At 36.6% G+C, this 23,103-nt stretch overlaps 4 protein-coding genes and 1 long non-coding RNA gene across 26 annotated transcripts; 2 read left to right on the forward strand and 3 right to left on the reverse strand.

Annotated features, from left to right (window-relative positions):
• Window positions 1-1,194: 1,194 nt before the first annotated feature.
• Window positions 1,195-3,935, reverse strand: LOC133728027 (GDSL esterase/lipase At5g55050-like). Its single transcript, XM_062155447.1, has 5 exons — window positions 3,546-3,935; window positions 2,487-2,626; window positions 2,026-2,250; window positions 1,680-1,929; window positions 1,195-1,567 (listed from the first exon to the last, which is right to left on the reverse strand). The coding sequence occupies exons 1-5, from the start codon at window positions 3,799-3,801 to the stop codon at window positions 1,347-1,349; spliced, it is 1,092 nt and encodes a 363-aa protein (XP_062011431.1). The 5' UTR covers window positions 3,802-3,935; the 3' UTR covers window positions 1,195-1,346.
• Window positions 3,936-5,037: 1,102 nt separating this feature from the next.
• On the reverse strand, window positions 5,038-9,885 carry LOC133728028 (uncharacterized). Of its 14 annotated transcripts, none has more exons than XR_009855517.1 (10): window positions 9,585-9,880; window positions 8,492-9,044; window positions 8,151-8,228; window positions 7,995-8,048; window positions 7,788-7,866; window positions 7,604-7,680; window positions 7,386-7,489; window positions 6,055-6,862; window positions 5,398-5,619; window positions 5,038-5,220 (listed from the first exon to the last, which is right to left on the reverse strand). It is a non-coding gene; the product is annotated as an uncharacterized LOC133728028 (long non-coding RNA). The 14 variants fall into 14 exon arrangements; XR_009855521.1 differs by lacking the exon at window positions 5,038-5,220 and adding an exon at window positions 9,165-9,383 and having other exon boundaries at window positions 5,315-5,619; window positions 9,585-9,885; XR_009855527.1 differs by lacking the exon at window positions 5,038-5,220 and having other exon boundaries at window positions 5,316-5,619; window positions 8,492-8,544; window positions 8,901-9,044.
• A 930-nt stretch (window positions 9,886-10,815) lies between these two features.
• On the forward strand, window positions 10,816-13,675 carry LOC133728030 (lactoylglutathione lyase GLX1-like). Of its 7 annotated transcripts, none has more exons than XM_062155454.1 (9): window positions 10,816-11,038; window positions 11,501-11,626; window positions 11,737-11,864; window positions 11,985-12,049; window positions 12,141-12,356; window positions 12,478-12,528; window positions 12,632-12,742; window positions 12,892-13,044; window positions 13,388-13,673. In XM_062155454.1, the coding sequence occupies exons 2-9, from the start codon at window positions 11,517-11,519 to the stop codon at window positions 13,442-13,444; spliced, it is 891 nt and encodes a 296-aa protein (XP_062011438.1). In that variant the 5' UTR covers window positions 10,816-11,038; window positions 11,501-11,516; the 3' UTR covers window positions 13,445-13,673. The 7 variants fall into 7 exon arrangements, with proteins under 7 accessions (XP_062011438.1, XP_062011439.1, XP_062011436.1 ...); XM_062155452.1 differs by having other exon boundaries at window positions 10,817-11,038; window positions 11,489-11,626; XM_062155453.1 differs by having other exon boundaries at window positions 10,817-10,994.
• Window positions 13,676-13,678: 3 nt separating this feature from the next.
• Window positions 13,679-16,807, reverse strand: LOC133728029 (probable tetraacyldisaccharide 4'-kinase, mitochondrial). Its single transcript, XM_062155448.1, has 8 exons — window positions 16,566-16,807; window positions 16,230-16,353; window positions 15,867-16,088; window positions 15,309-15,458; window positions 14,991-15,200; window positions 14,754-14,813; window positions 14,390-14,470; window positions 13,679-14,149 (listed from the first exon to the last, which is right to left on the reverse strand). The coding sequence occupies exons 1-8, from the start codon at window positions 16,775-16,777 to the stop codon at window positions 14,009-14,011; spliced, it is 1,200 nt and encodes a 399-aa protein (XP_062011432.1). The 5' UTR covers window positions 16,778-16,807; the 3' UTR covers window positions 13,679-14,008.
• A 2,983-nt stretch (window positions 16,808-19,790) lies between these two features.
• LOC133732588 (protein DETOXIFICATION 18-like) lies at window positions 19,791-22,915 on the forward strand. Of its 3 annotated transcripts, XM_062160170.1 has the most exons (9): window positions 19,791-20,068; window positions 20,376-20,618; window positions 20,730-21,274; window positions 21,528-21,614; window positions 21,707-21,763; window positions 21,863-22,113; window positions 22,211-22,329; window positions 22,414-22,581; window positions 22,681-22,915. In XM_062160170.1, exons 1-8 carry the CDS (start codon window positions 19,994-19,996, stop codon window positions 22,561-22,563), a joined length of 1,527 nt encoding a protein of 508 aa, XP_062016154.1. In that variant the 5' UTR covers window positions 19,791-19,993; the 3' UTR covers window positions 22,564-22,581; window positions 22,681-22,915. The 3 variants fall into 3 exon arrangements, with proteins under 3 accessions (XP_062016154.1, XP_062016153.1, XP_062016155.1); XM_062160169.1 differs by lacking the exon at window positions 22,681-22,915 and having other exon boundaries at window positions 22,414-22,636; XM_062160171.1 differs by lacking the exon at window positions 22,681-22,915 and having other exon boundaries at window positions 20,380-20,618; window positions 22,414-22,636.
• The last annotated feature ends 188 nt before the right edge of the window (window positions 22,916-23,103 follow it).

Below are 23,103 nucleotides of genomic sequence, written 5' to 3' on the forward strand. Positions count from 1 at the left end.
ACTTATTATGTCATTCGCAACAAGTTATTAAACTTTTTCTTCAAATTATGCTTCTAAGAAAAATCGGTGTACCGTAAAAGAAACAGATTATGCATGGCTACCTACCAATGATAGATTCAAGTTCTTCTGAGTTTGAGGCTTTGAGCTCCACTAAGATCCCGAGTGGTCAGTGTCACTCCATCTGGTTCCGTCGGAATGGAAATGGGGATGGGTTTACTATTATTTTGGTGCTCTGGAACATCAATGATAACGATATGGACATAAGTGAACAAAAGAATGCTACTAAGACAAAAAATTTCAAGCAATTACAGTCGGTATAGCGAACCAATTGACAAGAAAAATATACTGGAGCCTTACACGTCGGTATAAGCATCCGACCATTTTGCGCCACCAAGTGAGAAGCAATTTTGGATTGCAAACTTTGTCCCCTTCTATATGACCTTTCTTTTAATGGATATGTTTTGTCTTCTTATTATTAGGATTATATATTTCAGTTTGATTCCGTTTGCCATTGTCAACTTTGGCTTAATTGTTAAAATGCTTCTTCACAACGATCGATTTTCACCGTCGAATTTATAATTGTTAAAATGGATACAGTCTAGCTGACAAAAATTGCCTTGTCTTTGTCAAATCAGCACTTTCCATCCATATTTCCGTTATGCATGGGATCAACTTATTTACCATACCTGGTTACGTAAATCTAAGTATGCATTGTGCATTTATGTTCGTCTTGTGATAATGCATGGATAATTGACATAGTAAATTGAACCACATAACATAGTAAATTTAATTACGTGATTATTAGTTTGGGCTTCGAAACTCAATTAAACTGAGAAACTCAGTGAACCTCACGTATCTCTTTGACTGGAAATGTACAATTCCGTGAGGACATATACACTAGTACTCCATGGAAAAATACAATAGTCTTCGAATGATTAGTAAGTCTAAAAGGTTTACCATTTTCCCCATTTGTAAAATTTGAAGATCAATAGAGAGGCAGATAACACTCCGACACTCCGTGAAGAAATACAATAGTTCTTGAAAAGATATCTTAATTATCTGATTAATAATTCTAAAAGGTTTACCATTTTCTCCATTTGTAAATTTTGAAGATCAATCGGTATATATTTTTCTTTTTTATTATTTTTTTGGCATCTTATTACTATTAGCTCTTACTATTTAGTAGGATCATATTTCTTACTTTAATTAGATTAATGATAAAAATTATTTTATTTTACATGGTTGTACCACTTAACTATAAAATGAGCAACCATGCACTTCGTATGATAGACAAGCTGGCTCCTTCACATCCTCAATAAGGTGTTCATACTAAGACTTATTCTTAACTATATGGCTACTAGCTTTTTCACATTGAGTGGAAATGTGTATTGTAAAGGACCATAAAGCATATAATCCACAAGCTTGCGATGAGCTGCCTCAGTAGGATGCGTTCTGTCCCAGAACAGATGGTTGCTTCTGTTGGTGCAGTAAGTCGCAAATGGCAGGCAAGGAGCATCGGCATTGAGCTTCCCAAGACCACAGCAAGCAGCTTTAACCTCAGAAAATCCTGAATTACATATATATATATATATATATATATATATATTATCACTCGTATTAGCTAGGAATCTTTTGCTATTATCTAATTCAATTTCTTTTCAAAAAGGGATCGATGTTACCATAAGCTGTTGGTTTTTGGATGAAGTTCTCCATGACGCTGTAACCATCAAAGTAGGAGTAGTTTATGCCTCTGAGCTCTGATGCCAAATTCTTCAATATCGACACGAGTGCTTGATTGTACTCGAGTGACAATCGATTTGTATCTTCATTGCATTTTCTGTCCGCCTGCTCATTCCTTTCTGATGGTGTGCATCCGATAACCCCAACCCCAACAATCGAAAACTTGCGTGCACCATAATCATACAGCCGCTGCAAAACCGAGCAATGACTTAATATCGGAAGTATTAATCATACGAGTCGTGACATTTTGTTAACTAGAGAAAACACTTGGTATAATTTCGTTACCTTCACTTGTTCTTTGAAGATGAGAACAATGGAGTTCACATACTGCTGTTGTGTGCTGTTACTTAACGAGTCAAAGTAGTTGTAGATGTCATTGCTTCCCGTGATAATGAGGAAGAGAGATTTTGATAAATAAATTTGTGCTCTGGAGGCTCCTAGCCCTTGCACTAGGTCTTTATGCACTGCCAAATAGTACTCTACTTGTTTTTCCAAAGGTATGGAAAAGGGCTAGCTTAGACAAAACGTACAAATATTCACAGAGAGAAAAATGGATCCGTTAGCTAATGTCCATAGTTTTGTATTTTGAAAGATAATCGATAAGGTTTATCTTAACATGCGAAATTTAAAAAATTATAAATCTTCATGACATACAGTGGTCAAAATAAATAAATGTTCTCACAATGTAACATAATCAAGCAGATAGTGTAGAAACAATTCACTAGAATATAAATAGTTTCACTTACATATTGTGGATCTATGTCGTTTAAGATTTTGGAAGCTCCAGATGCAAAGTTAACGCCGTTTAGGAACTGTGTAATGCTCTTGTTTGATTTGGATGACATGGAGAGATATGGTGGTATCGTCGGCAACCCCATTTTCTCAGCTGCCGAGGCGAAAATTCAAAACAAAGTAATTAATTAGTTAGATAAGACCCCTTATCCACCCACCTACGGATTCGGCTATCAGAATTTTGAATTTTCCAACTAATTAAGCTCTTTAATTATCCACCAACTGCTTAACACCTAATTATTAAGCAGTAAGTGCACAGAAGCATTTATTATTCAGTACTCCAGTTGCCACAATTTGGATGGCATTTCATTATTTTTGGGACCCACTATATTATTGAGAATTTGATTGTTAGTTTTTAACTTTGTGTGATCGTGTGTGTGAAAAATATCTCATGTCAATTTGCTTGACCGACCAATTAAAAAGACTATACAAACACTGCACATGTCAATATACAAAAAAAGTTATACTCCTGGCAATCTTTAGCTAATAATCATTAGAATTCTAAAATTTGATTTTATTGTCTTTCAATTTCTCTGTGCCCAGTGTTTCATTTAAATTAGCCGGGAAAGAGAGTAGTTCGTGATTTTTTTTTTTCGTTATAATCTTTTTTTCTGTTATCCTAAAAAAAAAAAAAGGAAATACAATACCTATTGCCATCCATCATTTTTCTATTGGACTGCCCTTACCATTTGATCATTGGATGGTCCGACTGCCTAACCCAATATCTTCTTGTTCGGTACTATTTTGATACTAGTATTGGGAACCTATATTGATTTTTATGTGACTACAAAGACCTCCAGTTCAAGTTGGATTTGGCTTCTGAGACTAAAAGATATTGCCTCCAACTTTCTGTATGTTCAATTTACAACTAGATTCTGAGTTTGGAATGACAAACTGAAGCTAAGCATGCTAGTGCTAGCAGTGTTAAATTAATTACCAACTAAAATTTCTGAACTTAAACTAGGGAGATAGAAATTGGCCATAAATTAGAAAGACGTATAGTGATCACTTACCAATAAGATCTGCAGCATTCTTGCCATTGCCGAACCTGCCGGTTGGTTTTCTAGTCGGAAAGTCGATCCCATTGTGAGGAAAGTTTGCTTTGGCAAATGAATACCTGAGGTAATTGTTGTTGCCCACATCTACTAGGGAGTCTCCGAAAACAAACATGGCCGGAATCACACGAGCCTCCGTAACTGTATACGAAACCCCGTACAGCAAGAAAAGCAAGAAGACGCAGAAACTTGGAAGGAAGGAATTGCAGGCCATTGTATAGATGAAGTTTGTGATCTCATTCACAGCCAACGTATGCTATTTCTATTTGCAGCCTCTGTGAGGCGGTGGTGAGTTTGGTTTATGCATAAAGAGGATAGTAAATGAGCGTGTACACTGTGCCCTTCTGTGTGTGAAAACTGAAAAGACAGTATAATTTGACTGGACGACTGGTCATTTGGGGCTCCATCATAAATTCGATCATAATAAGATGCAGATGCAGCTGTTTGGAAATTAATTCTCATCCTAGTAATGTTATCACTTTGTGGATGGCATCCCATATTCCCATTGATCTTGTTAGATAGGGATTGCTTTTGCATTCATTGCTTGAGATCGCTCGTCATATAATGTTAGCTAACTGGCTATAGGGCATGAAGCTTTAGTTGTTAAGAATTAGTAGTGGTAAACCAACAAGAATTATTACTCTATGAGGCTATTCTCTTTAACTTGCTTAAATGATGATAAACACCATAATGTCAATCTTGTTCAAGTAAATCTAGAATATGTGTATGACCCAAATTCTAGGTTACTTGACTTAGATGTAATAGGGTTTTGAATTACAGATATTCTGGGAGATATTCATAGATATCCAATTAATTGTACGATTATCTTTCTTTGTACAACTCTGATTTTATGTCTTGTAATCCTCTATATAAAGAGGCCCCTATTATCAATGAAAGTACGACTCAATTCTCTCCCAATTCAGTTTTCCTTAAACACGTTATCAGCACGAAGCCTAACCCTGAAACAAATAGCCAAACCCTGATTCAAGAAGCGAAAACCCTAAATTCGAATACAAAACCTTGAAGCCTTTCCTGCCTCCACCTCACACATTAAAGAGCTTGATCCCAGGAGTCCAGAACCGGCTGCAGAACAACCAGAACCGGCCGAAAATCCACCGAACAGGCCACTGGAAACTCCAAATCACCCGCAACAAATACTCCACTGGTTCACCACCTTTCGGACCTCTGATTGCTACCAAATTTTGCCAGCAGCAGTGCTTCAATCCCAGAATCCGGGAACCGGAATTTTTTTTCCCCGAAACCAGCCTAAAAGCATGTGAACCGACCACCTGACTGCTGCTGCACCTTGAACCGGCAGAGAGAAGAAAGAAAGAAAGAAGGAGGCGGCCCAAACAACCAGCCCAGTAGCCCACAGGCCCACTGACGTCAGCCGGCTCTGCCAATTAAGATTTTGGCCAATAGTGGTAAACCAAGACTTTCTCTTCAGGAAAGAAGATCCTGGGTTGGAATTCTTGCAATTGCAAAACCTCCCAATTAAGTTGAACGCATGCTATGAAGTGAGTTTGAGAGTATAAAACAAATTGTTGACCTTAATCCTAACAGCTTAAACTTTTGGGAATAGTAAACAACTCCATCATGCTAGATCAACTTGTGCTTATTTAAAGTTCATTCCCTGTAGGTAAATAATGACTACCATAAATTCATTTAATTGTTGTAATGAAGAGACATTAGATATATAGCAAAGAATTCTTGTCAGATTTTTTTTTTTTTTTTTGAAAAATTCGGGTAGAAGTAACTTATTCTGAACTTTGGAGCATAGTAATCCTAAGTCCTAACACTACTACTTTACCTCCATGCTAGGTGGGACTAGCGGTCTTTTTCCTTTGAACTCTCTTGTTAGAAATTCCAGTTTCTTTTCTTCATCCCACTCACTGTATGTGCCCATATCCAAATATTTGGTAATTTCATTAAGTGTTTCAGCATGTCTACCAGATTCCTGCCCCAATGCAATCTTCAGTTAAAATGACCAACATTTCAATTCTGGGATAGTGAAGATGAACAACATTGCATTCTGCATGAAGAGGCAAGTTTAAAAGAACTGAGAAACCATGAGTACCATTGGTCATAGAATACATTAGGTGCTAGTAAATAAACACTTCAGGAAGGCAAACAATCAAAGAGAAAAAAAGTTACTGCTAATAGAGATTCTAGGTGGAAAGAAAGCTCTAGCTCACTATTGTACAACTAAATTAAGATTTTATTTATGAAAATTGATTCCCTCCATATTTGAAAAGGAAATAACTACAAGGGCTCATGTGATACACACTGCCTTTTTTGGAACTGATGTCAGTTCTCTTTGTAACATACTTGAGCAAGTTCTCATTTATGCAATAAGGGATGGCAGCATATGAAAATAATATAAAAGTAACACAGCTTCTGAGATCCTCAATTTTTCTATAATTTTTTTCTTAAAAAAGTAGTTTTAAGAGGATAATCGGATGTTCACCAGTGCAAGACGGTTGATCAGCTCTAGCTGGAAGTTGTGTTGGAAGTGCTGCAGGTTGTTACTTTACCTGATTCCTATTATAACACTGATGATCCCAACTCTGGTGATCCTCAGATGCAGATTCTGATGAGAGAATCTCAATTACGTTAACATTATAAATTGATTCACAAGAATATTCATCATCTATTAAAAATAAATTGAAACCTTAAGAAACCAGGAGGGATGACCAGTGTGTACTTACGCATAGAAGAGATGGGGTAAGAGAAGTCAAATTCCCATAGGTCCATAAAACACAAAGAATTTTGTAAACTATGACTCCAGTTTTTTCACTCAATTACTTTCACTAATTAACCATCTGGTCTACCTGCTTGGCAGAACATAAAGTAAGAGCGTTCATCTGCCTTTCAACGTTTTTTATTCTGCATACACAGAAGTGATCTAGAGATTTAAATTGTTCTATTAATAAGATCCGAGTCTCAGAACAACATAATCCCAGCCCCTCAAACTAAAGTTCAAGCAATAAAAAAAAAAAAAATCAGAAACATAGGAGTAATCTGTTAAGGAAATTGTCAAAGAAAAACAATGGAAGCTATGCTTTGGTAGTCTCTACATGATACCAAGCAGCCAATATTAATGACCACTGAAAATAACTGCAATATGTCATACCGTGCTCTAGAATCTCTTGTGCCAGTTTTGACAAGCTATCGCTGCACTAATTCATGGATAGTTCAAATTTCAGGCTATCCACTTCTCTAATATAGAGATCAATAGTCATCCACCTAGATAAAAGCGAGACATCTTTTGTGACCTGAAGCAATAGAAAGAGGCAAGTTGACATAATTGTGTAGAAGAGCTAGACAGTCTGACAGCATTATAAATTCTACATAAACAATAATCTTAAGTTTGCAATATAATCATGAATTATGGCAGCAAACTGGAATCCTTAAAACTGAAACCTCCTCTCTCATACCCCAAAAAAAAAGAACAGGAAGGGATAGCAGAAATGAAGGTTAAACTGATGGTCTAAAACTTTACACAACTAAGTCATGCTTATCCATCAATGTCTCCGTACAGTTAAGTAATTGATTCTAAGTACGAGGGCTTGCTTTATTCCCCTCAAAACATGATTTACTGCCCCATGAATTACCAAGACCATTACCAATACAGTAAACTAAGTTATGTATAACACAGATCTAATATATCCCAAAGTTATGATTAGTTCATGCTTCAGGTCTTTTGTTGACATGAAAGGCCTCTCCTAGATTTAAGAGAGTAAATAATACCATTAGGAGAAGATTTATGAATAAAATATCAATAAGACCCACGAGTACCTTTGCTGTCACATTGGGATTTCCATCTTGATCAACCCCTATCCAAGACCCAAACCTGATTGGTGTGCATTTCAAAGGAAGTGGTTTTCCAGTTTCCCAGTGTGCTGATAAATAAATTAAGAAAACATTATGACAAGAAGTATAGAAAGACAGAAGGTAGTATCTGCATATAAAGAACTGGAAACAGATCAATACCAGAAATGAATTTGAAGACAAACCTTCTTTAAAGCATTGCTGACACGACGTAAATAATGAGGTACAACTTTCCAAAGGGGCTGCTCCACAATGTTCAAAACTGTTGTAAGCAATATATACGATTTTATTTTGTCTGTAAGTGATACACACGATTTCAAAGAGCCAAAGCATGTGAATATCAATGAATCTAATGTTGAAGTGGTTTACGTGCCCTAGCTTCATCAACTGGTGTGGGTTTATGGTGTCTAAGCTCATCTGTTTGCCATACAAAAGTTATCTCTCGCACCTATAAAACCAAGAGTAAAATGTAAAACACAAGGAAAATTAGAGAATATCCGCTATATCAATGTCATTAAGATGCAATCCCCCTCACCCCAGCAAAGTGGTTTTGGAAGAAGAGAATAAGGGAATCACCATATCTTTGTCTTTACTAGTAAGATCAGGTCGGTCTCTTAAATTTAAAAGATGCTGCAAGTAACTTGATATTATTAGTCTAAACAAATTTTCAACATGTCTTTTAATCATAATGTTCAACATCCTAAAAATTGAGCAAAGTCACTAGCCACTCACAGAAAGTCTGATATGTTTGTATTGTAAGGTTCCGCGATTAATTTGTGTAGGATGTGCAGTAAGAACAATCTTGACCTCCTGCAGCAAGAAGAACTTAAGGTTGAGAACAAGACATCTAAATGACTCAACAACAGTAGCAATACACACACACACACATCTTATGTTCAACAGTGTGCTGATAAAACGAGGAAGCAACAACTTGAGCTCATTAAAACAAGATCATTTAATTGGTTGAGTTTTATCTTTTATAGAAACCTAAACAACATGAGTGATATATTTTCCCCACTATTTTCTGTCTAGGCATACAAATCAAGACAAAGGATAGAAGGAAAAGAACCAACCTGCTTGCAAACGGTATCGTAAAGCTGGTCTGGGGAAACACCATGCTGAGAAGCTGATTAAAAATATCATCACAAGATTTTGATAGGGATGCCACATTCTTTTGTCTACGAACCCTGCACAAATCAACAACTTTCTCTAAATTAACCAAAATGCTTATAAAATTCACAGCTGAAAGAATTTCAACCAATTTTTGTTTTTTCATGTTATCTTTTCGGAAGCTAAGAATGTCACAATTTTAACCGTAGAACCAAAGTTAGAAGTCAATCCTTGATAAGCACTACTATTTCCTGAAGCTCTGGTGCTTCATATTTCATTTCCAAACAAGTATAAACACACACAGCACATATCAAAAAACAAAAGATTTAGTATTAAAAAAAATAATACAGAGAGATCAAGTCGTTGAGTGACCTGTGATGAACTTCAGCAACGCCCATCAAATTGAGGTAATGGCTGAAAACACGAGCGAGAGTGAGTGCCTCCTCTAAGCTCATCTGACGCTAGCTTCTTCTCCAGCAGCTCCATCGTGTCCTCCAGCCTCATACTACAAGCACTCTGAACACAAAAATGCCCCGTTTCAATTTTCCTCATCGGCAACCATACAAGGTATCGGAAAACAAGACAAAATCAAAAGCAAATGAGAAGGTGCAAAAGTGTGAAAGAAGAAGAGGTAACCTATTCTCTTATGCAGAACACTCATTGTTGTAAAGCTAAGATGACAACACGAACACCATCTGAACCAACACAGTGTGTTGACTAGTAAAATGTGCTCAGAGTTTCACTGACAAGGAACTTGATTGAAATGCAGGCTACCTAGAATAGTGTTACATTTGGTTTCTCATTGTAGTCTAATTGGCTTATGCTCCCGAAAAATCTATGTTCAATGATCAGTTCCTGAAAACTCGATTTGTAGGTGTGTTGGATTTTCTGAAAAGCCTCTTTGGATTATAGCATCCAAGGAAAGTCTAATTGAGTAATCAATCATCCATATTTGCTATGCGCAGAATTGAATACGAAAAGCGAAATATAGAGATGGTCGTAAATCATTGCAATACTTGAAACGAAAAACAATTGGGTAAAGCTGAGAAAAGAAACCTGCATCCATTTGGCGGTGTGAGGAAGATGATGATTTGATTAGGGATTTCACCACACTCGACGCCATTCCTGATTCCACCCGAGACCAAAAGTTTTGCCTTATTTCGAGCAAAATATATGCTCCACTGTCATGAGCTATCAACAAAAAAAAAAAAAAAATATTGAAGAAAAATATTCGGAGATTTATCTTAAAGGAGATACTATCCATTTCTTTTTTGGCTCAACAGAGGGATATAAGAGGCAATAAATCTCCTTATCTCCCCAAAGTTTATTTGAAAAAAAATAAAAGTGATGCAAAGAGAGTGAGACAAAGTCAATACATCTCTAGTGAGTAATAACAAACAAACAAGAAAACAAAACTAGCGAAAACGATATGGTGAAAGACCTAAACGGTCACTATTACATGATGATAGTATGAAGGGAGGAGTCAAATATCATCAAACCAAGGCTGTATAATTAGTACCAAGGAGAAACTATCCATTGTTTTTCAATCTGACTTCTTATTGCTAATTTTCTCCAAAACTACTAATGATGGCTTTTAATTAGTACCAAGGAGAAACTATCCATTGTTTTTCAATCTGACTTCTTATTGCTAATTTTCTCCAAAACTACTAATGATGGCTTTTAATTATATATGAATGAATTTCTCTTACCATCCAGATCAGGTGCTTCAATTATTTTAACATAATTGACTCATTGCTAGCAGAGTTATATAAATCATAGTGCAGCTGTGCAGTCATCTTCACTTTAATTGGCATCATAACAGTTCTAACTTTTGGGGCGTAGAATTGTACAACGCGTGGATTAGTCCTCGCAAATCGACCATGCTTTGTAGAATTGTCCAATGCCATTTGCCATTCTTTCAATTAGTTACAATATATTGTTCCAAAGAAAAGAAAATCGATCATCTCTATCAAAATATACATCATCCATCATCATTATTCTTCGAAAGAAAAGAGAATCGATCATCTTCTAGATCAAAATATACATCATCCACCATCATCAACTAATTACTCCAGAGAAAATGGGTACTAGATCAAGCTAAAGTCCAACGTTTAATTACCAAAACGAAGAAGAGTTAATTAGTATACTGTTGGACCAAGGAACTTGGATATGCATGGAGTTTGATTAAGTCAAGAATTCGACCACGGAATGGAAAATACAATATGAGCCACAACTTAAGTGTATTGATCAAAGTCAGAAGGAGCGAAGAATTATAAATAGGCTCCAGGCGCATTTCTAGGACATACGCAAAAGCTAGAATTGTTAATACTATTCTACCAGTGATTTTCTTCCTAAGCTTTGCTCAGCATCAATTAGAAAAGACGATCCAGGCCTATAAAATTGGTGATCAAAGTAACAGCGTACTACGCACTTGGTCTATTGTATTGTTTTGTGTTTCTCTCTTTGGTAAGCTCTTTGTGGTTTATAACCAGCTCCGAATCTATATACAAGTACGTGGGTGTATTTATAGTTGGCATGTTGTTAGGATCATCTACTATTCTGCCATGTTTTGAAACCAAAAAGATTCATACCCATCTTCTTATAATTAATAGGTGCTTGGTTGTTCTAACCCCTTTTGTGTTTCTGTTCTAGTTATAATGCCTAAAGAAAAATTCGACCCGTTGTTAGATATATAGATCTTGTTAATTTAAGTCTGCCAACTAGGCGTATGCCTTGAGATGAAAACAGAAATGTGTTTCAATTTTGACCGATAGTTATCAGATTCGATGTACTTGTAAACAATAAATTTCCTTAATTTAGGTGTGATTGTTAGAATATACTAGTACTGATCCATAAAATTCACACACACACACACACATATGAATGTATGCAGTCATGCAAATTTAGTCTCCAAGACTAATCACGATTTTTGACTGATCATTTCATCCCTAATCTCAAAGCTCGATCATCAGATTGGATCAGTTAAGCATGGCAGCTCCAAATAATCCCCATGACGATGTGTTGGAATGGGTGCAAAAAGATAATCGTCGTTTCCTACGCGCCAATATCCGAGTTGGTGATCTTGATCGAACTATTAAGTACATAATTTTGGCAAAATCGATCTTGGATCAAGTTTCCTTTATATAGGTCTACGGTCTACATATCATTAAGAAAGTTGATTTATTTGTTCTCATAATTATATGGTCAGGTTTTACACAGAATTTTTTGGGATGAAAGTGTTGAGCAGGCAAGATTTCCCAGAACAAAAATACTCAACTGCAGTCGTTGCGTATGGACCCGAAGAGACTCATTTTGTTCTAGGACTCACACACCACCGTATGATAGCTATCCTCTTAACTAGTTAATATTTGTTGCAAGTTAAACCTAAAAGAGAACCCTTCAGTTCTGCGACTAATTTTTCTATCTTTTTCTTGCGCTTTTCTACTTAATTGACAGACGATGCAGCGGACAAGTTAGACATCGGAACAGCCTTCAATCATTTTGGACTTGCAACCCAAGATGTTTGTATCACTCTCTGTCTGATGAACTTTCGTGATATGTAGCAATTTCGAGGTTTCTAATTAGGGTTGGCGTATGGTAATTAATGTTCAGGTTTATGGAACGGTTGAAAAAATCCGAGCGGCAGGTGGAGTGATCACACGTGAACCAGGGCCAATTGCAGAGGGTGGGAGGACCATCTTTGCCTTCGTGAACGATCCCGACGGCTACAGTTTTGAGCTCCTCCGCAGGCCCCCAACTCCAGAACCACTGTGTCAAATATGTCTTAATGTGACTGATATTGATCGTTCAATTGAATTCTACCAAAAGGTAGCATAGATTTCTAATAGTATTTGATTCATTCTACACACCGATTATATTGAGCTCGACGTATTGTACGTTATTGCATATATAACTCGATCTATTTCTTTTTGCTTTTCAAACCATGCAGGCATTGGGAATGAACCTACTATTGCCAAAGTACGACGCTTCTCAGTTCCAGGTAAAAACTAATTGATTAGCTAATACTTGTTCTAGTGTAAACCCAATAGTTACGTATTGCTCTAACCCTAAGACTTGGTGTTGATATTTACTCCTGCGTGCAGTATACTATAGCGATGGTGGGTTATGGTTCCGATTTTACTCAGACGACGATTATCGAGTTGAAATATAACTATAATGTGACAGAGTATACCAAAGGAAATGGTTATGCAATGGTGAGTTCAGTTTCATGTTTTGATTAATTCAGCAAATATTTTGTTGAACTTGACTCGATTTTTATTTTCCTGGGATATCGTTGAATAACTCAAATCGGTCCTTTTTCATCGATGTCTCTATCTAAAGTGTTTTAAATTGAATTCTCTAGCTTGCTATCGGCACTGATGACGTATACAAGAGCGGAGCAGCTGTTGAACTGGTTAACAAGGAACTTGGAGGGGAAATAATTCGACACCCGGCTGTAAACCCCAAAACCAACACCAAAATCACCTGCTTCCTTGATTCTCATGGGTTTGAATCGGTAATTAAACCCCTTCTCTTTTCTTTTCTTATTGGTTTCTTTCATTATATTCACACATCACAGTAACAAAGGTAAAATTTCGGTAAAGATTTACGCAACCACACACGACGTATAGCTCGAATTAGTATCACACAAAAAAAAAAATTATTGGAATTAGTATCTTGTTTTGGTTACGAACATCCTCGGACAAAATTGTTAATCAATTTCCTAATCAGTGATCTGGTCAACAATCCAATAAGTTGACTTTCTTAGGGTTCAAGTCAACCCAACCAAACTTGTATGCACATTTTATAATTCTTTCTGGGCAGTACAAGCTTACATTATTTGATGGTAATCTCTCTAGGTATTGGTGGACAATCAAGACTATGTTGGCTTTCTTGGAAAATCAAAGGATGAGTGATGAAGCGAAATGCCTAGAATTTATTTGGGGTGTTGCTCATATGTTTCTATTAAATAAAGGGGGACTTTCAAATATGGCATTTTGCCAAAAGTTACGGAAATACCATCTTTGTAATAGAGTATGAGACCATCTTTGGGTGCCATATTTGGTAATTCCACAAATAAGTGTCCTGTTTTTTTTTTTTTTTTTGAGGTACAAATAAGTGTCCTGTTACAAATAACAAAATGAAGTCCGTACACAAATGTATGTCAAGCATTTACTCCTTTTCTGTTTGAATAAAAAAATGTACATCCCTTTCTGACTTTCATAAATCCTCAAAGTAAGCCTCCCTCGAATATCAAATCATCAATGTTCTAAGTTTCTAATGTTATAGAAAGATATTGCACCACTATTAAACCAAAAAGCATTGGTAATAATGTTAGACTATTAACAACAAGGCCAAAGAATTGATAGGGATATCCATTTAATACCAGATTGACTTACCAACCATGTTTCTCTGCATTCTTGTTAGGTTTGCCAGTATTTGTGACTTAGACGCCCTCAACTTGAGTTCACATGTTTAATTCATGTGCAAACCTCCTTCAACAACTTTTTGAAGCTTTCTTCAGTGCATCCTCTGTTAGGTATGATCTTCAATTCAGAGCAGAGTGCCAGAACTTCAAAAGGATCCAAGTGCTTGAAAATATATGGGTCTCGATCATAATCCTGATGCCATCAAAGTTGAATTAAAAAGAAGAAACATTGTAGCCACAACAATTCATATTTTCAACACTTCATCCCCCTATATCGATTGAGATATGGACGACTCTCATATATCTGAACACTGCATGTGATTTCATAATGCAGAATAATGAAATCATCAGCACCCCTCGTAACTTAAACTTACAAGAAAAAAGAATGATGTGCTTAAGCCAATTGAGAACATCAGGTTCATTATCTCCTCACCTTTTCTGTTACTATAACAACCGGCTTGGAACTAAACCTGTCCTCCAGTTCTCGTAGCCTCCTTTTGATCATCTCAATATCCTATGTTCACAACAACAAGAAAAATGAGAAGCTTGACATGCCACAATTAGCATCTAAAGCAAAATTTTGACCAAGCATTTCTTTTATCGGCAGATTCAAATTAAACTATATTGATGAGATTGGACGGCAATAACAAAGGACATTTGCATTTTACATGTTTTTTGCAGTAAGCATATAACATATAGGGCATAAAAGGTGCCTGTGCAATGATTTGGTTTAACACAGAACAGACTGCACATGACAAGAATCTCATGTCAAAGAGCAAGCAGAAAACTAACTCTACCTTTGCCAGAAATTTGTGGTGGTCACTGAATTCAAGTCGATCAACATAAAATGCTCCAATCTGCAGATAGTCATTACCATTAGGACATGAGATTCTCAGCAGAAAAGGACATGTATGAAGCTTCATAGAAAACTCCAACAAATACATTTAAAACTTAATTGAACAGATGACACACGCGCGTGCACACACACACACACACATCTGCGCACAAGATCGAGTTTAGGGCGAGAACGATACCTTCTCTATTCCCTTTGCAAATGCATTTGCAGAACCAATGGCAGTAACACATAATACAATAGTGTTAGACAAATCTCCTACATGTTTTCTAGAGGTGGCATTTCCCACGTCGAAGAAATAGCAAGGATCCATTTTTGTGAAGAAAACAGGAACAGACTTGTTAACTTCTCTTAGCATTAAGTCAGTATCTTTGAGATTTTGTTCTGGAACCTGCGAGACAACATAAACTTATATGTCAGTCGAAGACTTCGATTGACGGCTGATGCAGAAGTCTTTAAACTACTTTTTCAACTACAAAGGAAAAGGTCAATTATATACCAAATCTGCGTGATGGAGTACAACAACATCTGCCCGTTTAAGTGCACTGAGAGGTTCCCTCAACGGTCCACGTGGGATTGAGTGACAGTTGCCCCATAATGTTAATCCATTAATCATAACAATCTCCAGATTCCGCTGCAAGCTCCAGTGCTGCCTTCCATATATTTAATAACATAAAATAAGAGTACAGCACCTTAACGAGCAAAGTAAATGTGTTTCATGAGACCATCATGAGGCTATAAGCCTAACTGCAATCAGGATTCGGATCACAACTTCTCTAGCTCAGCTTTCAAGATAAAAAGAGTGGCAGAGAAGGAGCTTTACAAATACAAACCCCTTTATTAAATTTGAAGTCTGTTTAAGTTTGATTTTGACCTAAATTGGCATGTCCCCTAAACTTCACAATCAATAACCCTAGAAGAAGCCTCCTTTGCTGTCCCACATTAATCATATAGCACAATGTCTATGTTATACTTAAAGACTCAAGCAGAAACTGCATCCTATTTCCAAACCATACATCCAAAATGGAAAAAAAATGTTGAAAGCATATAATTCTACCTGCATTCCATCATCAAGAATTACAGTGCCAATCTTTTCTGAACTAAGATGACTCCCCACTTTCTGACCATGGCAGAGTTTACTAGAGCTAGGTTCAACATGACCATATCTTTCGAAAAAACTAGCAGCAACAGCTGCTCGCTTTGCACCCACACCGATCTTAACAGGCCTTCCAAGGAAATGCCTATGAAGCATCTTGGCCTCATCCCCACCAGCATAACCCTGCCAGAGACATCACACCAACATCTCCAATCAACCAACAGAAGAACTATCACATAAAAGCTCAACCTCCATTGACATTGCAAAATCAACACGAAAACGATCCACACATTCAAAAGCAAAATCAACAAAGACATAAAGTACCCTGGTCAGAATGAGAGGTGAAATCCCTGAATCAGCTAAATAGTTCGCAATGAACTCCACCATTGGAGTTTTCCCATTGCCTCCCCATGTCAAATTGCCAACACTGATCACCGGCACCGGCAACCTTCAATCCAATCATGTTTTCAAATTAAAGCAAATCGAAACAAACAGCTACACCTATAAAGATTCCAACTTTGAGCACATAAATTTTCTCAATTCAGTCAAAGACTCTTACTTTTGTAGCAACTAAAGTTCAAGTTTTGATCTTTTTCTATTTTTCCAAGCACCCAAAAAAACAGAGAAGGAATGAGGTGGAGATTGGAGGAGAGGTGTTACCGGTGCTTTCTTAAGAGGCCGGAATGGTAGAGAGCGCGGCGGAGAGAGAGAGCGGCCTTGTAGAGAGAGGAAGCGAAGAAGAGGACGGGGATTAGAGAGAGTTGAAGATGAGAGAGCTTAGCGTGGTGTTGAGTATACGCCATTTCATTCACGGCTTTTCTCAGTTTCTCCATTGAAGAGCAAAGACTGCACCAGTTAACAAAGATGGTCATGGAAGGCAACCACCCCGGCACCGCTAAGAGCAAATTCACCCGTTGGGTCATCAGGTCACCCACTATTCACTGTTTTTTAGTGTTAATTTCACCTTCTAGGTCATGAGCACAGTGTATTTCGTGCCCTGGGTCACCCTGTACAGTGTTCTGGGTCACCATAGTGACCTGCACAGTGTATTTCGTGCCCTGGGTCACGGGCACAGTGTATTTCGTGACACAGAGAATGAAAATATACACTAAAAAGTAATGAATAATAGGTGACTCGGTGACCCAACGAGTGAACTTGCTCTGACAGAAGATTTGTGTATTTATTAAAGTATTGAACAATTATCTTCGGTGACTTTCATCTTCAATTATTCTATTAAGGGTGTAAAAGTAAAATGTCTGTTAAAATATTTGAAGAAATTTTAGGTATAGACAAAAATATTGATGCTGATGTTTGACAAATTGTCTCAAATAAACTAAAGTAAAGACAATTGGCCAAACAAAACAAGGTGAGATCAAGCTTCTTCTTCTCACTCATGGAAATGAAAAGTACCACCAATTGTGAGACATGTGTCATGCAAAACATCAAATATTATTTTCATTTAAGTAATTTACCGACATGACCGAATGAATAATAATGCCATGTTTACTTACTTAGAGCGAAAATAGAAATGAAGAGAATGATTCAAGTGTATGAGTTTTCCTGCGTTTATTAACATATATAGGTATTGGAATTTGTGTGGGTTTCACCTCATTGTCAGAAATCGGTTTCTGAATAACTCGGAGTTTGATAACCAAGAGGCATGAAAGCTTCAGGAATGCATTTTTTCGACCCAAAATATCCTATGTATTTTCAATAACTCCAAATTACCAATAACTCTAGAAATATATATACCTCTCTGTTCTCTCTCATGAACATTTATTTTTGTAGAGATATTTTAGTAATAGAACTAGTTTTAATTTCGATTCATGAACATTAGTAAACATCAATTATAATCAGTTGCATTTGTATTCTAATTCCATATGGTAACAAACAGCTTAATGGAAATGAGATATTCTCATACCGATTCTTTCCTTCTCTAATTCCAGTTGTTTCTTATTCATAATTTTTTCAATTTCAAGTAAGTAAACGTGTCATAAAATTCCATAACAATATAGTTATTGAAAAGATATATAATTGCATGGTTATTAGGTATAATTGTATAAACTTTATTTTGGTATATTGGTAAGATGATAAAAGTGTCTAATAGGTACCCATTGGCTATCCACAATAATCGACTTCCTTCTCTCCTAGCCTCTCACCAATGGCACAGACGTAACATCATGCTTTGCCAAACATTAGGACCAAATTCTTCTATTCAACTATGTATAGCAAAATGTCTAGGAGCGGAGAATGTACCGAAAAAGAAAAGAGTATGGGATTGATGTATGTACCCAAGAAAAAAGAGTCTAGGAATACCATAGTTTATATAATCAAAATACTCTAGGATTGAAATGTGTACCCAAAATCACAATGTTGGTTGTCGTCTAGAGAGGTTAACCCTCCTTCCTCTTTCCTAAGTGTTCTATTGTATGATGGGCTCCCTGTCCCGGCTCCCTTAGCTTCTTCTTCTTCTTTTTTTTTTTTTTTTTGAAGGATTAGCTTCTTTTGGTTTTGATGTGCAGGGTGTAGATCTGCTAGTGCTCAGTAGTTTCCTTTGTTCTATTTCTGTTTTCTTTCTGTGTATCCCTTTCGCCAAAAGAAAAAAAAAGGACAATCTTGATTGAAGTATATATTTGTACCGGAAATAAAGAAAGTTTGTGATTGAAGTTCTTACCAAATTAAAGTCGACTGTTAAACTCCCTACAAAAACAAGGGTATATGACGAGATTATTAAGTAGCAATCAAAAGTCTATAGTTGAAGAACCTCTTCCTCCCCATTTCGACTATTTAGTTTGTATCAACAATATTACCTTCTCGATTTTCGTCCGCAACTCCGCTGTTTTATTAAATTATTAGTAACTTTTATCATATTTCTATTGAAATTTCTAATTAAGTGGAAGAAAATGATTCCTGATGTAAGTGAGATTCCAGCCTTTGCTTTGGTACTTCTTTGTTCTATATTACCACCTTTTCTATTCTAGCATTTAGACCAAGTGCATAATACAACTATAGGTACTATTGCTAGCTATATTGTGCCAAGAAGATTTAAGCATTTTTTTTGCTATCAAAAGATTTAAATTATTATTCATTAATCAGCTTTAAATTATTTTTCTCAAAATTCAAAAAGCTTACAGAATAGCATTGGAAATTTTTGCATAACATATACTAGGGAAAGAAATCCACCGCTGCCTCTTTGGCTTGCCAAAGGTTTTGTGATTGTTTATCACATTTAAAGTCTATGAAGTTCTGTAAGTACTATTACTGCAGATATGTGACGAAGTTTAATGGTAAAAGACTATACATGTAGAGAAATTAATCATACGATTTAAGAGTGGCGCATGTATTTTTGTGCAAATATTGTGCCATTGTTTCTAGAGTTTTATGCTCCATAGACAACCCAAAGCTCTCTTTCTCTCTCTCTAATCGTCTTTCAATTTCAGAACTCTTAAAAAATTTCCACCCATATATGTTTATACTGTTAACTGGTAAATCATCTCCTTATTTGTTTTTTTTTTAATTTTTTTTTTTTTTGTATTGTTAATCACGTCACAATCACCATGAAACAAAAGGACCTCTGGCAATAGATTAAGCGTTGCTATCCTACATATACTCGGTATATTTAGGATATGATCTGTAAGGATGATATTATCGAAATCTCCTTATATGTTTGTAGCAGAAAAAGAAGGAAAAAAATAAAAATAAAAAATAAACTCCATACATATTAGTCGGCTATAGCTGCGTTGATGCATGGAGTTTTTTTTGGATGAAAGAAGCATTTCATTAAAGGGCAAAGCCCAAATAGAGCCCAACACTACAAAGGCCCAGATACAACGAAGCAAATAGAAAGGTTTTGTTTTATCACCGTGACACCATCTATAATAACAACCAAAAACAGAAATAAAAACAGCTGGTTCCCCAGCTCAATAGGACAAGGAAGGCCATCGTTCCGGAGCACCAGAGTCACGGACGGTGATGGCCTATTGTCCCATCTGTTAAGACCCGCCATCCGATTGGCAAGCGCGGCCGCTTCGTGAGCATCTCAATTCGCTACACGGAGAATCCATTCCCAGGAGACTTGATCGAACAACATGGCGCCTCTTCTGATTTCATCGATGATCGGGGAAGTTTTCCAGTTTCTGCATGGAGTTCGTTATACTAAACTAGTGAGACTTCCCCACAAAATCTGAGCCATCTTCTAACTCTGTTTGTTTGCTTTTTGTCTTTTCAAGTATTTGAGTTGGTTTTTGTGACCCAACTACAACCGTTGCACGTAATTGCATGCATCCTATAGACATACACATCGAAACCCTAGTTGGGTAAAAATACATGGTCGGCATTGTTGTTTTTGAATTGCTGCACCAATATGTTCAAATAAAAATTGGAAATTGGAAAATGACGAATTTTTGTATTCTGGGAATTCGTATGCAAAAGTTTCAATTTGAAGACATTACTAATGCACCTATACTATAGGCAGGTGTCAACGAAGAAGGCCAAGGAGAAGGAACATCAACAGGAACATGTTGTAAGATACTATTAGACGTTGAGGAGGCTAAGGAACAGGTCTTGTTTTCGTTGCCAGCAATTCTCACCAATTTATTCTTCTCCTTGATCACATTGGTGTCTGTCATGTTTGCTGGCCACCTTGGTGAGCTTCCCTTAGCTGGTGCAACCTTGGCCAATTCATGGGCCAATGTTACAGGTTTTGCATTTGTGGTAAATTCTCAGTTGAAATGTTCTCTTGCTAGACAGTTTGACCACTTAACATGACACAACGTTTAGCAAGAGACATACCTATTTTTATTTGTGTATCACTTCTTGGTGTAGGTTGGATTAAGTGGAGCTCTTGAGACACTTTGTGGGCAAGGGTTTGGTGCAAAGTCATATAGAATGTTGGGGATTTATCTGCAAGCTTCTTGTATCATATCTTTGCTATTCTGCTCCATCATATCTGTAATTTGGTTGTATACAGAACCAATACTTATTTTCCTCCATCAAGATCCTCAAATTGCAAAATCTGCAGCGCTTTTCTTGAAATTTCTAATTCCCGGATTATTTGCATATGGCCTCCTGCAAAACATCTTGAGATTTCTTCAGACACAATCCATCTATGTCATACCAATGGTCTTCTCCATGATCTCCATTGTAATTCATATTGCCATCACTTATGGTTTAGTACATTGGACATCTCTTGGTTTCAAGGGAGCTCCACTAGCAGCTTCAGTTACTCTGTGGATATCGGTTCTTATGTTGGCCTTCCATGTTAGTTTTGCAAAGAATTTTGAGCATACATGGGAAGGATTTTCATTAGAACCATTCCAATATATCATGACTGGTTTGAAACTTGCCCTTCCCTCTGCAACAATGGAATGGTAAGTGCACCTCCTTATATGTTTCATTACTTTATCTTGATCGAGTAATAAACTCGATTTCACTATATCATATATGACAAGTATTGGGATTCAAAATTGGAAATGCAAACAAGATTCTACATGATCATCAATAAAGCCTATTGATAGTATAGCAACATAACATTTGAAACTGTATCTGTTTGTGAACATTGCATCTGTTACTAGTGCTTGACGTTTAAATAAGATTACATTTTCTGTTCTTTTATCTCTTTAGTTTGGAGGAGTGGGCTTTCGAGATTCTTGTGTTTATGGGAGGATTGATGCCAAACTCGACGAGAACAACTTCACTACTTGCAATGTGGTCAGCTTCAATTACATTTTTCTGTAGGTTTTTATTGCTTCAGCCTGTTAGTTCTGTCTAACTCAAATAGCCACTTTTTTATTATTCGTCAGTGTGAACACACAAGAAATTGGTTACATGGTTACATATGGCCTCAGTGTTACTGCTAGGTAAGTGGAGTAAAACTCCCAAGTTCTTCAATTCCTTCCAGTTTTACGATATATACATTGTTTTCCAGATATAACAGAGTTCACATATTGTGGTAGCAGTACAAGGGTGTCAAATGAATTGGGGGCAGGCAACCCGGGTCGAGCAAAGAATGCAATGCTTGTGACTCTTAAGCTCTCACTGATTCTTTCTTTCACAATTGTTCTGGCTTTGACATTTGGTCACAATATCTGGGCACGCTTCTTCATTGACAGCAGTTCAAATTATTCAGTACTGATAGAGGACTTTGCTTCTATGACACCACTTCTTGCAGTTTCAATAATTCTTGATTCCTTGCAAGGTGTCTTTTCAGGTGAAGATCAACATTCGAGATTTTCTATTTGAGCTTTGTTTTCTTTAGTTTTCTGGTTATTTCTTGGTGTAGATTTAGTGGTTATGGTTATATTCAGGTGTGGCAAGAGGATGTGGGTGGCAGCACTTGGCTGTGTATGTGAACTTGGGAACATTCTACTTTATTGGCATGACAATTGCTGGTCTTCTTGGATTTGAGTTCAAACTTTATGCCAAGGTAATCAAATTTATATAGCAAGTTCATTCTTCTTTTGTTTCAGAGTTCAATTCATTTTTTTTTTGTGGTTTAATTGGGGTGCAGGGCTTATGGATTGGTTTAATCTGTGGTCTCTTCTGTCAAGCAAGCACACTGTTGTTGATTACACAGCTCAAGAAATGGACATCTGATTTCTCTCAAAATCCCAAAGAAAGAGAACCAATTTTGGAGCCTAGCTACATAAGTGTGGCATAGATCTATGCCTCATAAATTGTAAAATGTTGAGTTACTATGCTTTAAAAGTTGTTTTTTTTAGTTCACAGTTCAATTCAATATTTTTTTGGTTGCTTTTTTGGTTTAATTTGGGTGCAGGGCTTGTGGATTGGTTTAGTCTGTGGTCTCTCCTGTCAAGCAAGCACACTGTTGTTGATTATACAGCTCAAGAAATGGACATATGATTTCTCTCAAAATCCTAAAGAAACAAAATACCAATTTTGGAGCCTAGCTAGATAAGTGTGGCATAGATCTATACATCATAAATCGTAAAATGTTGGGATACTATGCCTTAAAAGTCCCTCAAATGTAGAGCATTCATCAAATTGTAAAATAAAATATGAAATAATCAAGCAAAGAATAATGTTATTATGAAGAGCGAAGGTCAAAGGTTTAGATGGAAGTAACCAACTATATGTACAAGACATGGCTCTAGAGACTGAAAAGTAACATTATACCCTAAAGTACAAGATGCACATCGAATATTTCCAGTACGTCAAGACATTTCACAAAGCAATGCAA

This window comes from Rosa rugosa, chromosome 2 (assembly GCF_958449725.1).
Source record: "Rosa rugosa chromosome 2, drRosRugo1.1, whole genome shotgun sequence".
Lineage (NCBI taxonomy): Eukaryota > Viridiplantae > Streptophyta > Magnoliopsida > Rosales > Rosaceae > Rosa > Rosa rugosa.

Excerpts from the sequence above, each read along its gene's own strand:
- LOC133728027 (XM_062155447.1), bottom strand. The coding sequence starts at position 3,801 with ATGGCCTGCAATTCCTTCCTTCCAAGTTTCTGCGTCTTCTTGCTTTTC. Across the intron at positions 2,627-3,545 it reads GAATGCTGCAGATCTTATTG|CTGAGAAAATGGGGTTGCCG; the intron begins GTAAGTGATCAC and ends TCGCCTCGGCAG. Across the intron at positions 1,930-2,025 it reads TCTTCAAAGAACAAGTGAAG|CGGCTGTATGATTATGGTGC; the intron begins GTAACGAAATTA and ends TCGGTTTTGCAG.
- LOC133728029 (XM_062155448.1), bottom strand. The coding sequence starts at position 16,777 with ATGACCATCTTTGTTAACTGGTGCAGTCTTTGCTCTTCAATGGAGAAA. Across the intron at positions 16,354-16,565 it reads GGCCTCTTAAGAAAGCACCG|GTTGCCGGTGCCGGTGATCA; the intron begins GTAACACCTCTC and ends ATTGGATTGAAG. Across the intron at positions 14,150-14,389 it reads TTGTTATAGTAACAGAAAAG|GATTATGATCGAGACCCATA; the intron begins GTGAGGAGATAA and ends TGATGGCATCAG.
- LOC133728030 (XM_062155449.1), top strand. The coding sequence starts at position 11,064 with ATGTTGTTAGGATCATCTACTATTCTGCCATGTTTTGAAACCAAAAAG. Across the intron at positions 11,141-11,488 it reads CATCTTCTTATAATTAATAG|CTCGATCATCAGATTGGATC; the intron begins GTGCTTGGTTGT and ends CTAATCTCAAAG. Across the intron at positions 11,627-11,736 it reads GATCTTGATCGAACTATTAA|GTTTTACACAGAATTTTTTG; the intron begins GTACATAATTTT and ends TTATATGGTCAG.
- LOC133732588 (XM_062160170.1), top strand. The coding sequence starts at position 19,994 with ATGGCGCCTCTTCTGATTTCATCGATGATCGGGGAAGTTTTCCAGTTT. Across the intron at positions 20,069-20,375 it reads GAGTTCGTTATACTAAACTA|GCAGGTGTCAACGAAGAAGG; the intron begins GTGAGACTTCCC and ends CCTATACTATAG. Across the intron at positions 20,619-20,729 it reads TTACAGGTTTTGCATTTGTG|GTTGGATTAAGTGGAGCTCT; the intron begins GTAAATTCTCAG and ends TTCTTGGTGTAG.